We start from the raw sequence: 18859 nt of genomic DNA, 5'->3' as shown, positions 1-18859 counted from the left end.
CCAGACTCTAATCTCTTCCTCCAGAAGCACAGGCCTGCAAGAATCACAACCGTACAACAGCGCTCCAGCATGATTAATTCATGGCATGATATTTGATATGTCTTAGTGCTTGACACAATCTCTTTTTCTCTCTTTTTTTCTTGCAGCCTAAAGTTCCCAATACGGACTGGAGATATTCAGCTTCACTCAGAGCAGGAATGCAAAGGTAAGATGTAACCAAGTTTGGTTTCTGTTAAGCACCCTCAATTTCATGCAGAACATCAAGATCAAATTTTCATTGATCTTAGATAAAGAGTTAATTATTATCTGAAAACATACTGTAACGTTCAGAGTTCATTGGTCCTGCTTTGCAGAGCAGAATCTGGTGAAAGGAGGTAAAAATGGAAAAGCCATTTTACAATCCGATGTTAACCTCCTAAGACCCGAGCTTTGGTTTGTCTTTTTTCAGGTATCTACCAGCTATTTTGGGGTTAGGAAGAAGCAAAAAATATAATCCAAATATTTTTCTTTAAACATGAAGCAATGTAATTGTCCATGTTTGGGTAAAACAGGTTCCGGTTACACAGAATTAAGTATTATGGTGCAAACAATTTACTACAAAATGTAATGTCCACATATGTGGACACCAGGTCTTAGAAGGTTAAATAAGAACACAACCTTTAAGTGCCATAACATCAGAAGTTTTTTGCATACAGCAAACGATAAAGATCAATGCAGACAACAGGCTGGGCGGCACATTCACATATGCCAGGGCTGCATGAGAGATATCTTTATTAGTGATACACTGATTTCCTCCTAATTACAGCAGAGTTTAATGAGAGCTAACGTAGCTACACAAATCATTTTCATGCATTAAATCAGACTGCTGTCTTACAATTGATGAGACTTTAGCAAATGTAATTTCACATTGATGATGTTTTTCTCTTTGACCTTTGAAGCAGAAACATAAGGATTAAATGGGTTTATAAAATCAGTAGTTGTGGTTTTAATGATTTTAAGGGTCAAACATCAAAAGTTTGTTCATTTTTTTAAACATTAATTAATCATTAATCAATTAATCATTAAATTACATCAGATTTGTTTTTTTCTACTATAGAAGGGTGCTTACCATAATTTATCAAAATTTATCAAGATTTTTTTATACAGATTTAGAACAACATGAGATGAGAAAAAGGTGACAGAATTTGGGGTGAAAAAACGATCCCTTTTTCCTTGGCCCGAAAAAGGTTGTACACCTCTGATCTAAAACATTTGGGGGGGGTAAGGGGGCGAGGACTGAATTGACAAACACTGCCGCATATGGATAATAGTTAGATAGAAAAGTTGTGGGAGGTAATTGAAGCTTTTGGCTATAAGGCAGAGAAATTTGGAGTAAAGAGATTGAGGACACTGATACACAGGCAGAAGGTCAAAGAGGGAGGGAGGGAGGGAGAGAGAGAGAGAGAGAGAAAGAGAGTGTGTGTGTGTGTGTGTGTGTGTGTTTGAACATTAGATGAGTAAGATGAGGATCATGTATTTGCTCCAGTGTTTCTCATTAATATTGTATTCATCTTAGTGACTGCTGCTTCACAGCTCTTTAAAATGGCTTACACACAAGCACACACACACACACACACACACACACACACACACACGGCATGTATTAGCAGCAGTAACCGCCTGACCTTGGCTTGCAGATATTCATCAGAGAGAGAGAGAGAGAGAACTAAAATGGTGGTTATGCCCTCATCTTCTGTTCTGTCTCTTGATATTAGTGATTTTCTCTTTGAATATATGTTTATACTGTGAAATAATTTAATAATAACTGTAAAATAAGCATTGCTTAACAAACTTGCTGAAACAGCCTATGAAATCATTATTGGAGATCTGTGCCGTTAGTCTATGTGTGTTGTGTGGTCATATGACCACACAGAATAAAATGGATTAGTGGTAGATTGATGTGAATAAATGGATAAAATAAATGCAGAGATGGTCGAACTTATTTTCTATCAAAGACTTTATTGAAGAGTTGTATTTAGACAGCAGGATACAACACTTGGTGCATTTAAAGGGTGAACACTCCAACCAATGTTAAATGACATAACAGATAAAAGTGTAGCTCAGTATTTTACCCATCTAGTCAGCTATACACAGGCTTAGTTCCTTTTTTTGTAGCTGCACAACTAGTCTTGACTGGTTATATGGTTAGTCTGTAAGCACATCTACTATCCTGATCTAACCTGGATGGCCATATTTAGGGTATTTTGCCTCTTCCCATGACAAAAAGAAAGATGCTTCTACAGTACCAATCAGAGTCTTTCACAGTTATTTTTCTTTACTAAACTAAACTAAATTAAACTATAAACTAAACTAAACTAAACCATGCCTAAGAGTAAAAATAATTCTACAATGAAAACCGAATAACAGAATAATGCCATATTAGCATTGTTGTTTAGGTATCATGTTTATGATTACATTTATGTATCTGTATTACTTGATGTATCGATTTGCATGTTACTGAATAGAAGGCGTTCTTTTTATTAACCCTCAGCTTTGCCAAACAAACAAATTATTTTTTAATGTTGATTTGACTTTATGTTTGTCTGACATCTGCAACAGTGAGAGCAGATTTTTTTAGTTAAAGTTATACAATATTTGACGACAAAATGCTGCAGTGATAGCTCTGTAGTAAAACCTTACACTGTAATGTACAAGTTAAAAAAATGCTGTTGAAATATAATAACTCTTTAAGTATTTTGCAGTGATCATCTGATTTTTGTTTCCATCTGGTTTAGCAGTAACATTTATTTGAGTTCAGGTCAGCATGCTTTGTGCAACCCATTTTGTTTTAAAAACCTTTTTCTGACAGAAGCAGGGTGTTCAGCAAAAGAAATAAATTATTTAGTTCAGGAAATTCTTTGGATGACAATTGGTTGGAAGGGAAAGGTTAAGAAATCAGTGACATCAGACAAAAAAAAAACATTTTAGAGGCGGAGTTGTTTTTTAGAAAATTAAAATGCTGACTTTTTTGGCATAAAATGCACCAATAAATCATGCACCTAGAATAGTGTGAGTGTTTCCTGCCAACATTTCTTATTGACTTTGAAGGTTAAACTGTGACCCCATTCCCTTTACTTTAGTATAATTCCCCTGATAACTCTGTATGTGTGAGAAATGTTGAGTGCACAGGGAGCTTAAGATAAAATCACAGATGTGGTGCGAATGTGCAGGACAGATAAATGTAAACCTTAATCTCTAATCCAGTCTACTGTATTCCCATTCTTGCAACAGTCCTACATTTTCCTCTGGCTCAGTCATGAACTCCATCTTAACCACACGCACAAAACAAATCCTGCCTTTAGGCACCAACTTTCATCTTGTAATTATCTAAAACATTATCAGTCAAGTTTATGCAGACTCATACTGTGAGGTCCAAAAATCTGAGACACTAGTGACATGATTCCATTGTACATTTTCCTAATTAAAAATTTTTACCATGAAATGCTTTTTAGCTAAATGATTTTCAGATTTTTTTTCAGAATGTTTCTTGTTTGCTTTAATGATACAGTTATGCAGCTTAGTAATATAAATCTGATGATCATGTTCTCCAGCAGCATCTCAGAATATTGTGTACCTTAAACATTTATTTATGTTTACTTCCTTTATTTATTAAATTTATAAAAACATTAAGGGGTGGTTTCCCAGACAGGGCTTATCCTAATTAAATACACCTTGCACTGACATATCTTAACAAATCAGTTCCATTGTTTTGTCTAAAGATGCACACCAGTATTGTTTTTTGTAAGGTATGTTTGTAAAAACTAAACTGCTACTTAATATCCTAATATAGCTAAGGCCTAGTCCTGAATTAATCTAAACTCTGTCCAGGAAACCACCCCTAAAGGTTTAAATTCAAGAAACATAAAAGTCAAATCTGATTTCTGAGAACATTGTAATGTGGATAACCAAGAGAATGGAGAAATATATTTGTGCTGGTTAACCATTGAATTTGAATTAAGATAAAAGCTAATAAAAAGTAAAACAACAATCTTTCTGTTTGTTTGTGTAGTTCGGTCCACATGGAGGAGTCGTCTGTGATGCAGGGAGCTCATGGAGTTATGGTTCAGAATTGGCCTACGGTCTCCAGTGCTGCCGGTAAGAAAAGAAATAGCAATGAATATAAATAGAGAGTAAATGGAGAAAAAGCCATAAATAATATTATGTGTCTCCTTTCAAGTTTCACATACAAATCTCAGTCTCAGACTTTTTTAAGATCCCATACACTGTCAGAAAAAATGGTCCCAAGCAGTCACTGGGACAGTACCCTTTAAAAAGGTCTTAATTTAGGTACAGGTATGTATACATTTGATATACCTTTGAGGTATTATATAAACTCTTTGGGTGCAAATGTGTACCACCCCAGTGACAGCTGGATTTTACTAAAAAAAATTGAAATATGAACTAAAATATTTCTCATCTAATTATTCCAAGACCAGGTAATCTTACCTATGCTGTCTGCATTTATTTATAGCCATATAGTTTTTCTGTATGTCCAGGTTTTGGAGAAATATCTGAGATCAATCCTGTAAGCAATTTCTTCATGAAATACACTATTTAAAAAAGGCACTTCATGATGCCATAGAAGAACCATTTTGTGCCAAATGGTTCAATAAATAACATTTAACATCTGTAGAACCTGTTTGTTTCACAAAAGATTTTTGTGGTGGTAAAGTACTTTTTTTTCACATTTATAAAAAGTCAAGAAAAAATTGTGCTTTTAAAGAAACATTTAACTGAATGGTTCAGGAACTACTGCTGTTAAGGCTTCTATGAAACTTTAAGGAATTCTACTTTGGATACTAAAGGGGATAAAAAATATATAAAAACTATCTGGCCAATCCACTATGTGTTCTGAGGGTTCGGGCACATTGATATTCCCCTGAGGACCATCAAACTTTCTCACCCCATCTCGATCTGGACTCTTTTCTTTCTCTTCAATCTCACACTCTCTCCAGCATTCTTTTGCTTGCGTGATTCATTTCCTGCGGTCTCTTCTGCGTTGGCCTCTTTTGCTGATCTACTGCAGTCATGCAGGGATGGATAAAAATGACCTACATGAGGCTTCTATAGGATCCTGGCTGAGCACTTCAGAGAGAAACTCAGTACAGCTCACAGAACACAGCGCAATACATTAATGTCTTACATAGCCACATATAGCGTTTATGCAAATACACATTGTAGACACCAGAAAACAACCAAACTTTCTAAAACGTGTTAAGGAACGTTCACATAGAAATGCACATGTCTTCTATTTAACGCTGTATTACTTTCATTTTTTATTAAAGGTCACGCTCTTTCTGATCCCATTTTTATACCCTAATTAGTGTGTAATGTTGCTATAATAGCATAAATAATACCTGTAAAATGATAAAGCTAGAAGTTCACTGCCAGGCGATATATTTTCTTTAACAGAATTCGCCTTTCAAAGACTACAGCGAATGGCTGGTTTTGATTACAGCCCTCTACTTCCAGCTTTAATGATGTAATTAGAACAGTTTTTTGACTAAACTCCGCCCACCGGAATACGTCAGTCGGCAGCTAAACTAATGGCTAGCTAAGCTGCTATCGAATCACAACACACTACACAAACTACACAATCAGAACTTGTTGCGTATTTCTGAAGGAAGGACTTCATAGAACAAGACATCAGCACATTTTGAGGACAGTGAAAACAGCGATAAAGATAAGTAAATTTTGTGAAAAATAGCGCGTTTTTTTTTTTTGCACGTGAAACATGAGCACATGTTATATTGCACACTGTAAACACAATCAAAGCTTTAAAAACACAGAAAGAATGGGACTTTTAACATTTAATTTTCATATTCAACTTTAAGATCAGTCTAAAAAATGCTGGGTTGTTTTTAACCCAGGGTTGACACGGTCAATCACCGCATCCTCCTGTCGACCCTCATGGCTATTGGTGTCTCTGACACAACGCTTCTATGGTTCAAGTCGTACCTTTCAGATAGGTCATTTTGGGTATCCTGGAGAGGTGATGTCTCCAAACCCCAACATCTCGATACCGGGGTGCCTCAAGGCTCTGTGCTTGGACCACTGCTCTTTTCGATATACATGACATCCCTGGGCTCTGTCATTCAAAAACATGGCTTTTCCTAACACTGCTATGCAGACGACACTCAACTCCACTTATCGTTTCACCCTGATGATCCCACAGTTTCTGCCCACATCTCAAGCTCTGCTCCTGGCCTTTAAAACCACCACTGGGTCAGCACCCCCTTACCTGGGTCAGCACCCCCTTACCTACCCCTTTATCATTCGGGGAATGATCTGCCAGTCGTGACAGGATCTGCTGACTCTGTAGCTGTCTTTAAGACTCAGCTAAAAACCCATCTCTTCCGCCATTTCCTGACTTCCTAATATAGGACTTACTATCTTTCTCCATTTTTCCTTTCACTTTATCTGTACATTTCTTTAAAAAAAAATCATGGCTATGTATACTGTGTTGGACCTGATGAGACTATTTCCAGTGCACTTATGTATTGCTGTTCTTGTGTTGCTATAATTGCTTCTATTGTTTACCTCATTTGTAAGTCGCTTTGGACAAAAGCTTACTGCTAAATGTAAATGAAATGTAAATTAAATATAGGACAGAACACACTGCTGGGTTGTTGTTACTTAATATTTACCAGCTCTGGCATTAACCTAGCATTTTTAGAGTGGTGGTTCATACTCCAGGTGATTAAAAAATAACAACATATCATAAAAGTATATTTGTAGTCATGCTGTATGTTCCAAATCTTCATATTTGGAAAATATGAAAATGTTACCCTACACCAGCAATACCATCACATTTGTGGATGTGTTATATAAAAACAAATGGCATTCACATTGCTTCTAAAATAGTGAATTGAAATTTCCCACAATCTGACAACAGCAGAATCATTTAACCGTGCTTAGGTGGCCTGTTTGAGCTGTATGATGAAGAAAGTGACACAGATTTGAGATTTCCTACGATCTGACCACATCCAGCGTAGACCCAGTTTATCAGCTGAAAGAGGAAATGACACGGTGACTGGGGACGTGAAGGTTATCTGCTCAGAGCAAACCGCAGCCAAAGCCCAGAGAGATGACTCGATTAGCGGATGAATGTTTATGAGGATCAGTCCAGACTATTTCAACACAAGCACGCACACACTGTGCCTCGCAATGGAGACAGCTATTCATGATGATTAATCCATAGTATTAGATTCTGTCTCCACGGCGCCCATTTACTTCCTCTCTCTCTTTCTTGCACTCCAAATAATTGATAGATCTCCTGTCTCTGTTTGAAGGACAGAGTCCGTGTTATTAATCAGAGATGTCCACACATACTCAGAGACTCCGCTTACAGTACAAGCTAATACTGCGTCAACAAAAACATCCAGGCGGTAGAAATGAAGATAAAGTATGTTTTAGCGAACAATCAACTAGCACATAACAAATGTAGTCATGTACGTTCAGCTCTAGGCTTGTGTGTTTAGTCATTTAATACTAATTTGGCCAATTGTAAAATGTTACAGTAGTACTAGTTGCACAAATATGATGATGTTTGATAGTTCACATACATTTTTAAGCCTGGCCAGCATTGACCTGCACTGCGCTCTTATTCGTTTTATTTGGGAGACTAAAAATTAATTATCACACGTGACTTGAAGCAGTGCCTGTCTGGATCTTGAGTGAGTCGTATGTACTGGCTAGAGTTTCTACCTGGGTCACAGGGTCATTGGCTGGGTGCGAGGAATGAATATTTAATTTCTGAATTAGCTCAGCGTGAGGGTTATGAATATCTATGTTCAGGTCAGACCCTATCGGACAGAATGATGATCTGATATCTCGAGGTGTTCAGAGTAATGGAGGTAATTTAGTTTCAATAAGATGAAAAAGAGAGAGCGAGAGAGAGAGAAAACGGGCGCAATCATTGTGCGATGAAAGGGCAATTTGTTCTAATTAAGTCTGTGTTGATAACTGGAGCAGTAGAAACTGGAAATAAGTGAAAAAGCCACTTTAGATGCTCTCTCCATCTCTCTACCTCCATTATTTCCCTTTTGCTCTGTATGTCTCTCTCAATGTTTCTCAGTCATGTAGCTGATGTAAAAGCTGAGCTGTGAGATCTAGGAGGCTACTAATATTTTTCAAGTAGAAGTTTGAAACAAACCCTACATCACGGGCGGACTGGGACAAAAAATCGGCCTTGGCATTTTGGACCAGAATGGCCCCTCATTCGATAAATACATTCGATAAATTTTGGTCTCTTGAATGTGTATACTAACCATGATATAAAACAAGGTTAAACCTGAGGCTTTGACTATCTGTTCTGTTTGTCAGATCTGAGGATGAAGATCTCTCACTAAGTTTTATAAATCATTATCAAGAACAAATAAATTTACTAAAAGCTACCAGAACAGCCAAAGGTGTGGACGGACTTTGTTAACATGAGAAGGAAACACGGGTCTATTAATGGATACACTGTTCTTAACAAAAACTCGATTTCTTTCATTTGATTGATTGAAAATTGGTAATTGATTGATTCGATTGGTTTGGAAACTCCCGGCTTCTTTCATTTTAATTTGTCAAAATTTTGACACTGCAACTATGTCAATGAAGAAGATAGCCTATGGGCTGCAGAGCGTGTGTCTAGGGCCGGTGGTTACTCTCGCGCTATTTATTTTTTTATTTTTTTTATGCATTACGCCGGCAGGACCAAAGTGAAATGAGTTGGTGCTTAACCATGTGACCTTGTCAGAAACAATATTATATAGATTAAGAAAGTGTCAGACTCGGGACTGTCGACCCAAATAGCTCCGTGGCCCACCGGAAAATTAATGCCCGGTATGCCAGATGGCCAGTTCGCCAATGCCCTAAAAAATATTGGGTTGTTTTTAACCCAGGGATGGGTAACTATAGGACAGAACACATTTCTTGGTTAAAATGACCCAAATAATGGGTTGTTTTAACCCAACTGCTGGTTTGTTTCAACATGGTTGATTAACAATAACCCAGCAGTTGGGTTAAAATATTTTTTAGAGTGTACATTTTCCTTTATTTGGCGTCATTTCGTTCCAAACGTATGACTTGTTTCTGTTAAACACAAAAGCAAAAATATAAGAGACTAACAAACAACATTTATTTAATATTATTTAATATAAAAGTGTGCGAGAATGAGGATAATATAAATTGATTAGTGTTGGGTGTTATTGCCGTCAAGACCTGTTTTAAAGTGTCTCCACATTTATGCCTATAATTTTAAAATAAGAGCTGCAGAAAAGAGGCGGGGTCAGATAAAGATTTTTTTTGCCAGCAGCAGGTGAAAATGTGGACATGTATATCATAAATCTGTAGCAGTGTGATGCTGATTTATGATGGGATGCTGCCTGGAGGTTTGTGCTGTATTAAGCTGCAGCTCTGCATTTTTATGAGCTTCATTTAGCTCTGCCGTGCAAAACACTGGAGAAGCCAACGCCCGTCTCTCTCTGTCTCTTTCTTTCTCTCTATCTATCTCTGTGTCTGTTTCTTTCTCGCTGTAAGACAGCTGGACAAAACATCCGAATTACCTTAATGCTCTGAAGACAGTGCATGTCATCTCCCTCATCCTTTGTATGTTTTATTTTGTCTAGATGTGGTATAATGTTATTCATGGAGTGTTTGAGAGAAGAACAGTGTTTAAGATGCAGAAGGTAGGTAGACAGCCGCCTAGGGAGAAAGGGACAGAGAAAGTGACAATGAGAAGAAAAGGGTGACTGAGGGGCGAGTGAAAGAGAAAACGGAGAGAGAGAGAGAGAGAGAGGAGGAGCTGTAACTGCCTCTGTTGCTAGGGGAGAGAAGCATTTGACCATTTGAGAGAGACAGAGAGAGAGAGAGAGAGAGAGAGAGAGAGCATTCTGTATTAGTTTCCATCAGTGTCTGTGCCACAGCCACAGAAGAGGCAGTTGCCACGGCAACCATTCATACCACAAACAGGGTGTTGAAAATGCAGAGAGAGAGTGAGAGCAGTATGGGAGCGATGCAAAATGGAGCGAGAAAAAGAAGATAGACAAGAGTATACACAAAAAATGAATTTTGTGTGTTAAAGGAAAGCTAAAAGAAAACATTTTGTATTGCAGAGGTAAAAGGTTTTTTAGCTGCTCTTTCTTCATCACTGAATAAGCTTCACACACTGCTATAGAAAAAGGGAGGGATGGATGGAGGGATGAGTGTGACCTATCCTGTTTAAAGATCACCTCTGCAGGTGGGCAGTCCACAGGCTCTCAATTCAGCTGCAATGCCATATGTCGAACAGAATCCCTTGCCTACAATGCAACACATACCCATGAGTTATATGAAAATTTTAAGCAGAATTTACCATAAGTAATAGTGAACAGAAGAAACGTTTGTGTGTTTGAAGGTGTTTTGCTTTAATGGAATTTTCCAAAACATGTCATTAAGTGATGCTTAGATGTAATATACACCCTGAAAAAAAGTATTAATTCAATTTACTCAATTTATTTAAGGTAAGTGGTTGCAATCAATTTATTTAAGCTACATTTAAACAAAAATAGGGGAAAAACTTTTTTTAAATGTAGCTTAAAGAAATTGATTGCAACCACTTACCTTAAATAAATTGAGTAAATTGAATTAATAATTTTTTTCAGTGTACACACATGCATGTATACGTAAGCAATAAGGTACGAGAGGCTGTGCCTCTTCATCCTTCTTAAAAAATTCATATCCTTTAATACACTTAATGAGCAACCATTCACTGCAGTGTCCAGGGAGCAAATGGGGGAAAGATGCCTTGTTCAAGAGCACCTTAGTCGCATGGGGAATCGAACCGGCAACCTTTGGGTTACAAGTCAGATTCTTGTCAGACAACCACCAAGCATTAGTCAGTGCAGCCCTCTTATACTCACACACGCACACACATGCTGCTGTCCTGGCAATCTCATAAAAAAGTCCTGTGTGCACCATCTGGCATGTATTTTATCAGGATTACTAGAGCCTGATTTTCCAAGGTGTGACACTCACACAAACACGCAGACGCATACACTTCCTAGAGAGAGATATTAATTAGTCACACACACAAACACACACACACACACACACATAATGTAAGTAGCATTAATTATTTTGTCCTAAAAGATGAGATGAACAGACAGTAAATAAACTACATTCATGATTCTTTAAAATTCTGCGATTCTCAGAGTATATGTGAAACCCACCCATATTCTGCAGGACCAAAAACTTTGATTTAAATCTGTTGTCACACACACGCACAGTGCTTTAAATGAGAGATGTGGTTTCATAAACAAACCCATAATTCTTTGCCTCTGCAGTGCTGCTCAAAAATATCATCCTCAAACTGCCCTTCCTCGCCTCGTCTTCCTCTTCTGTATTATGTAAGACAACACTGCACTGTTCTAAGAGAGACAGAGAGAGAGAGAGAGAGAGAGAGAATGAGAGACTAAGAGACTGGGGAGGGGGTTGGAGGACGATTCAGTGTTCTCCACATCACCATTTTATTAGCCGACTCTTTGGCTGGTCGTAATAATCATACTCCTGTAACACAGCTTATTAAACCTGTGCTATTATCTGTGAGCCAACATAGATCTTTATCCAAATGGTACATTACACAAAAGGTCAAAAGAGAGAAATAAGCAGATGTGGGTGTGGCTTTTACTGTAGGATGGAGGTAAAAAGGACTTTATTTTTTGTCATGAAGAAATTGTATACAATTCCTCTCTCCATTAAGTACAAAAGTATATGGTTATGCATTAAGTAAAATGTAAAATGATTTAGACTTTTAATTTTGGTAGTGTAGTGAAATTAAGTTAGAAGTCTGTAGCATTGCTTTTTCCTAATTAGTTTTACTTTAATGCTGATCGTTTGTTCTCATTCTGACAGGAAGTCAGAGACAGATAGGAAAGACAGAGAGAAAATGGAGAGAGACTTGAGAGAAAGCAAGAGTTTGTGTATGGGTCATTCTATGAAAATGGTGGCTTTTAAATTTTAACTTTTTTATACCAAAACTTATAGTCAGATAATAGTTAACCTCTTAACATTATAAATCAACTTAAAGGAATATTCCATTTTCTTAAAAGAAAAATCCAGATAATTTACTCACCACCATGTCATCCAAAATGTTGATGTCTTTCTTTGTTCAGTGGAGAAGAAATTATGTTTTTTGAGGAAAACATTGCAGGATTTTTCTCATTTTAATGGACTTTAATAGACACCAACAATTAATACTTAACTCAACACTTAACATTTTTTTTCAACGGAGTTTCAAAGGACTATAAACAATCCCAAACGAGGCCTAAGGGTCTTATCTAGCAAAACAATTGTCATTTTTGACAATAAAAATAACAAATATACAGGCATTCCCTGTAAATTATTTATAATATTTAGTTGATATTTTAGTTTTTTAAGTAGTCTACTAAATAACTGTACTACTTCTCTTTGTATTATGACATTTAAAGGGGGAGAATAATATATTTTTTAACTCAAAATATGTCACTAAACCCCGACTCCTGACCCGAGGGACAAGCCAATTTCATGGCCGTGTTCAACAATATATATAAAAATGGTTTGCAATATAACTGTCTTACATATGTTTGATTAATAATAAAACACTTCAATTAAAACAAAAAACATATATTTTGTGTCATTATCTGACAATTTTAAGTGTTTTTCCTGGTGGTTGGGGCCGGGACAGGAAAGCCACCATTTTCATAGAATGACCCGTATGTGTGTGTGTGTAATTGTTGTGTTACTGAGGGATTTGGAAGGAGATGCATGCAGTTCCCTGAGGTCTCATAATAAATGCTGCCTATTGAGTCTCTATTTCTTTCTCCGTCTCATCTCACACACAGACCTGCATACACAACATTGTGCTCACACATATCTTAACAAGAATGTTTCTGAGGTTGTAATCCATCTTAATCTTCACCTTAACATAAGCAATAGACAAAAGGCAGGGGCAAACACACACATACTGTAGATACACAGGCAAATGTGAAGTGTGTATTGTAGTGATCCATTGTCGTTATAAATGAGATTAACTACTGATTAGACAAAGAGAGAGAGAGGAGGCAGTGTATTCTGCAAGGGATGTAGTGCGTATACAGTAGATGAGACCAGTTACCAAAATCTGCGGTATTTTTAAATGTGAAATGTTTGCAACTAAAGAGAAACCGATCCAGGAATAGACACTGAAAAACATTAAATGGGCAGTTTCCCAGACAGAGTTTAGATTAATCCAATATTCGGCCTTAGTAATATTACAACATCTAACATTAAGATTACTGTTGTGCTTCTTGACACAAAACAATGGCACTAATGTATTTTAATGTATTTGCAGTTAAGACATCTTAAACAAGCATTAGTCTTGGACTAGACTTAAGCCCTGTCAATTTGAGTTATTTTTGTAAAAGCCATGCCTCTTCCAAGGTTTATAACTGTTGAAAACAGGGTCCATGACTTTCAAACAAAAAAGTGCATCCATCCTTCAGGCCGCCTGAGGGTAATCGATCCGATTTTGTAAGAAAAATATTAATATTTAATACTTTATAAACCATATACATTTTATTGGAAGATTACAAAGACTGATATATTACAAATATTTTTATGTTTGTAATATTTTATTGTCATAATATGGCCGCCGACATGTTTTAGTGAGAAAATGCTGTCACTTTAACAGTGGTGACTTATTTTTTCGAGGACGCTCGATGCGAAGTTTGTCACAACATGTATGTAGTCATGTGTGTGGTTCTTAATTTCAAAATATGTGTTCTGCACGTCGAGCGATCTATATGTACATCACGTGTCTTGTTAAAATAAGTGCCTGCTGCAGACGCATCTAAAGGCTTTATGATAAAAGAGACACTCGGGTTTGCCAGATACTTGCATAATCTCATGTGTAATCAGAGTTTGCTGTTAAGGGAGTGTCTTGGGTGTATTTTGTGAACGTTAGCGTCTCTTTGTCATGGACGGTTTTGACGCGTGTGCAGCAGGCACTTGTTTTGACAAAACACGTGATGCACATGGTTCACATGACGCAACAAACACATATTTTGAATAAACCAGCAACACACATGACACTCCGAACACTTATTTTGAATTTGTTCCCCTCGGATGAGCAGTCACGAGCCGCCCCTGCACTTGATATCACATTGACACAAAATCTTACAGTCTGTTTGGTCCATTGGCTGACAATTTATGAGCATTTAGGACGTGTGTGTGTGTGTGTGTGTGTGTGTGTGTGTGTACCTGGTAATTATCACGTTGTGGGGACCAATTGTCCCCATAAAGATAGGAATACCAGTGTTTTTGTGACCTTGTGGGGACATTTTGACGTCCCCATGAGGAAACAAGCTTATAAATCAAACAAAATAATGCATCTTGAAAATGTGAAGTAGAAGACTGGTTTCTGTGATGGTTGGAGTTAGGGAATGGGGTAGGTTAGGGGAATAGAATATACAGTTTGTACAGTATAAAATGCATTACGCCTATGGAATGTCCCCACAAAACATGGAAACCAGAATGTGTGTGTGTGTGTGTGCGTGCGTGCGTGCGTGCGTGTGTATGTGGGCTTAAACACATACACCTGTTGTAGCCTCTTACATAGATATGGATCTCTTTACATCAGTGTTTCTCAATTCCAGTGCTTGCACCCCGCTCCCAGAACGTTTTAGATGAATAACACACCTTTATTAAACACCTGTTTCAACTCTAAAATCCTAAAACATTAGGCTTGTTGGAATTGGTGCAGTGCAGACTGATCGCCGTGTGATATCACAGTACCTCTCTTGTGGTACTGCGATGTCACACGCTGAACGTTCGTTAATCCTGGTGTCACATAATGTCGAGCTAGCCTTTTGAAGTATTAGCTGTTTTTATATAGACCGTTTCAGCAGTAACAACATAAACAAGCGGCTGCACGTAGCTTCCGGTAAACTCCGCTAAGAATAAATAACAACAAAGTTCTTTAAACGTAGTTCATTTATATAACAAGCAAAAAACCAACACATAGATTACCTAGGAAACCAAAACATTTGTTATTTTCGACGAGGCATTTGTTCAAGAGATCAGTTTAGCAACTAGTCAGAGCATTAAAAAAACGAAACCGGAAGTAAGGTTCGGATCCAGACGTGTATCACGTGCTTCCAATGAAACCGTCTATAGGGAGACATCAAAAACATTCAGGCAGGGCTGTAGTTGAAAAACACTGCTTTATAGATGTGCCATTCTTTATGTGATGTATTTGTGTAAAATTGGTTTGGATTGTTTGTGAGAGCCTTTATTCTCTGGTTGGTTATATATTGTCAGATTTGTTGTTTCTCCAGGTCAAAAAATCAAGCACAGTCACACTACAGAGTTTTTCCTTCTCTCAGGCTAAATGTTGCTAATTCACTGTGTTTCTCTGGGGCTGTTTTTACCCCAGTGCTGAGAAAGAACAGCAGAAATTTATGTCTAGAGAAAAAATGTTTTCTAGCTTGTTTATAGTTGATGCCTTTGAAACGACCACAGTCTGTTGAATTGTTTATTATGGGCTAGGTGCTGGTTAGGATTTGTAACATAACAAGTTCTGTTGTACAGTTCTGTAGCATCATATATCTATTATGATTGTGATATTTATGAAGATTGTAATCGTTTCTTTTTCTTTTTCAGACCAGGAGGGTGGAGAGGTGTCTCCTCCCATAGGTGCCGGAGTGGACAGTAACAGTTGGCATTTCCGGTACGGTCCTCCAGGGGGTCCTCCTCCGCACCTGAAACCGGGTGAGGTTCCTCCCGAAGCCTTCATCATTCCTGGTTCTCCAGCCATTATTTCCATCCGACAAGGACAAGATGGAGACGACAAGAGCGACTTTATTTCCTTCGGAAAAAAGGATGAGGCCAAAATGAAGAAGAAGAAAAAGAAGAAGGAGAAGAAGGACAAACGGGACAAAGGAAAGGATGACGACGACTAGAGAGAGAGAAAGAGAGAGGAAATAGATTTAACAGAAAAGACAGACGTCTCAACAGCAGTCTGGGGAAGAAAAAACTAAAATTACTTTTTTAATGCATGGTCCTATCTGAAGCTTTGTGTTTATCTCTCGCTCTTTACAGATATAGCCAGTGTTCCCTTACTCCTTAATGAAATCATGCGATTTGTTTAATCTGGATTTGTGATCGATATCTCCGATCACTCGCAATTTATCCCACCCCTTCAGACTGATGTTGGTATTTCTGTCTTGATTGTGGTTTTTGTTTTCCGATAGGGAGACGAAATCAGATTTGAAATGTTTGTAAGCTGTGTCACTTCAGATGGATTGAAAAACATTGAGGGAGGGGGGTTTAGTTTGTGGTTCTGGAATCAGAACGCACGCTAGTGTAAATAAACAGGCGGGGCACCACAGTATGTAAAACAACCTGCTCAATTATTGCTTTTAATTATTCACTTATCCTGTGTGGAAAACATCCCTTGAAAACAGAGACACTGAACCATGTTTTCACTCTCAAAAGCAGCATTTTATAAAAAAGACAAAGAATTGAATGATGGAATGCACTTTTTTGTTGCTTTAATTTTGTTACCAGCTAACGTTCTCCACAGAAGAGTACAGTATATATGTGAGCAGTCCTGTATGTACCCTCACGTACACTTATATAAACACACATCTAGTAAACAGGGTTAAGAATCAATGCGTTTCCTGAGGCTCCCGCTATCTCTCCTGCTCTGAACTGATTTTAACCCAGTAAAGCGTGAAGTTTGGTCTTGAGATCATTGGCATGTATGTTTTAACCATGATGGGTCCGTTTCAGCAGTGGGATGGATTTACTCTTAATGGGATGTAAAACTCATGGGCCAATATAACCGGAAACTGTATTGGAGTGTGATTATGAGCCCTGTTATGGCAGAGAATGTTTATGCATATTGACCAGTATTAATGTGTTGCTTCACCAAACCTTAAACACTTTTACCTTATAAACTGTCCTGTAATATCCTCTGTAGATATGGAATGTGGGTTATGGTGTGAGTTTTGAATTGCACTGCCCCATGCCCGTAGACCCTGACCTCCTTTAACCCTGACTTTGTGCCTGTTCTCTCAGCTCATCACTGGACTGCGTCCGGTGTCTTACTCTCTTTAACAGATTCTCCTCCCTTCTGCGTGATGTCTGGAGGATCAAGGACACACCTCAAGGGCAATGAACATATTAGTTAGGGGTTTTCAAATTGGGGCAAAGAAGTGCAAGGGTTTTCTTGAGCGTGTTTTTATAAGCTTTATTGCTACTGTACAGAGCTTTTGTCTGTCTGTCTCGTTCTGTCTGCCAGGTAGGCTAGCTCTAGACATGTGGTAATGCATACAATGCCTGTCACGCCCTCCCTGCTAAATTTTTGGGGCACTTTTACAGATGGGCCCCCAATGAGTAATCTTAGTGCGGGCCTTCATTACAGGGACTGGGATTTCATTCCTCGTTGCCTCTTTAAATTGCCTGAACTTCGCAACAGACTGTTGTCTCCACCCGTCATGCCTTTGAACCCCAGTTTCTTTCACGCAGCCTGTTTATCCTGATGTCACAACTACACAAATGTGACCGCTGCATGACCATACAAACAGAAAACACTTACTATATAGAGATATATATGAATATAGATATAGATGGCTATGATTTGACTATATTTGTTTATGGTTTTGAATCATTATTCACAAAAGAGGTTTGTGTATGTCTCTGAGGCTTTTGCATACTGACATCTTTGCACTGATAACAGTGGACCGTTATGATGTTACTAATCCTTTAGTATTTGTAAATGCGCTATAGTGTCATGCCCTGAAGCTCTCGGTTTGATCTTACGCTTTTCATTTTTTGTTATGAGAACAAATAAAAGACAAAAAAAAACACTTTTGTGTTCCGCTTTGACATATTGATCAAACTAGCACTGTATATTGTAGCTAAATTATGTATGATCACTCTATCTCTTCTCTTTCACTTCTTTGACAAAAAACGGGAAACAATCCTGATGTAAAATACAATATATGTAGTGTATGCTTGTACCTAGTGAGCGTTCATAATGTCATGATTTCATAGTGTCTGGTGGTGGTCGCGCAACCGAATGTTGTAAAACCTTGTTTTTGTACATCTGCTCATCAGTATGTGATGGTGATTTAGTGATGTCCATTTCTCTCTTCCTTTCTCTTCTTCCTGATTTATTTCATTACAATGAAAAAGTGGTAATGTGTTTTGTTTATAAATCACAAAATAAAGTTTTCTTTCTTAATAATGTGACATATTGCCTTGCTTCTGTGTCTATGAGCGGACTATTAAAATTATTTGCCTAATATGATTTAATTTAGAAATATCAAATTGTATTCTGTTTACAGTGTCACTATATGAAAAGCAACACAATACACCAAGTATGACTAGAAACTACTGAGATTTGCACTTCACTATACACAATAAAAATGTGGGTCAAAAGGGATGAATCCACATCGTTGGGTAACCTTTGCTGTTTTTTTAACCCATTGATAGGTCAAATATAAACATTTCTTTGATAAATGTAATCGAATGGCTGGGTTTGTCCATTTTTGACCTAATGCTTGTGCTCTGTTACTTTTGGCTTGCCCACTTTCCTTTTTTTGTGATTTCAACATGAGACATCTTAGATTAGGGTGTTTGTGCTGGAAAAAATATCACACTCAACATCTTTCTCTTTAACATTAGTGAGAGAAACAGTTTGGGAGTGTCTGTGTTAAGAGCATGCTGAGGATGGTTCAAAAGTTCAGCTTTGTAATTCTGTCTGTAAAACTTTCCTAACACCCTCTCTTTTGTGTTATATTGGAGGCTGTTTCTATGGTTACCATAAGGATGG

The 18859-nt window shown here is 37.6% G+C and overlaps 1 protein-coding gene across 29 annotated transcripts in view; it reads left to right on the top strand.

The window, feature by feature from the left end:
• Positions 1 to 18276, top strand: part of LOC129421780 (protocadherin alpha-C2) — a 160828-nt gene extending 142552 nt beyond the window's left edge. For all 29 annotated transcript variants that reach the window (XM_073854475.1, XM_073854468.1, XM_055177318.2 and 26 more), the window contains 3 exons: positions 147 to 205; positions 4049 to 4134; positions 15682 to 18276. In XM_073854475.1, coding sequence (XP_073710576.1) covers positions 147 to 205; positions 4049 to 4134; positions 15682 to 15980 — 444 coding nt within the window. In that variant the 3' untranslated portion in view covers positions 15981 to 18276. The remainder of the gene's footprint in view (positions 1 to 146; positions 206 to 4048; positions 4135 to 15681) is intronic.
• The last annotated feature ends 583 nt before the right edge of the window (positions 18277 to 18859 follow it).

Source organism: Misgurnus anguillicaudatus, chromosome 16 (genome assembly GCF_027580225.2).
Source record: "Misgurnus anguillicaudatus chromosome 16, ASM2758022v2, whole genome shotgun sequence".
NCBI lineage: Eukaryota > Metazoa > Chordata > Actinopteri > Cypriniformes > Cobitidae > Misgurnus > Misgurnus anguillicaudatus.
The sequence above is the reverse complement of the archived record's forward strand: the minus strand, read 5'-3'. Positions and strand labels throughout refer to the sequence as shown.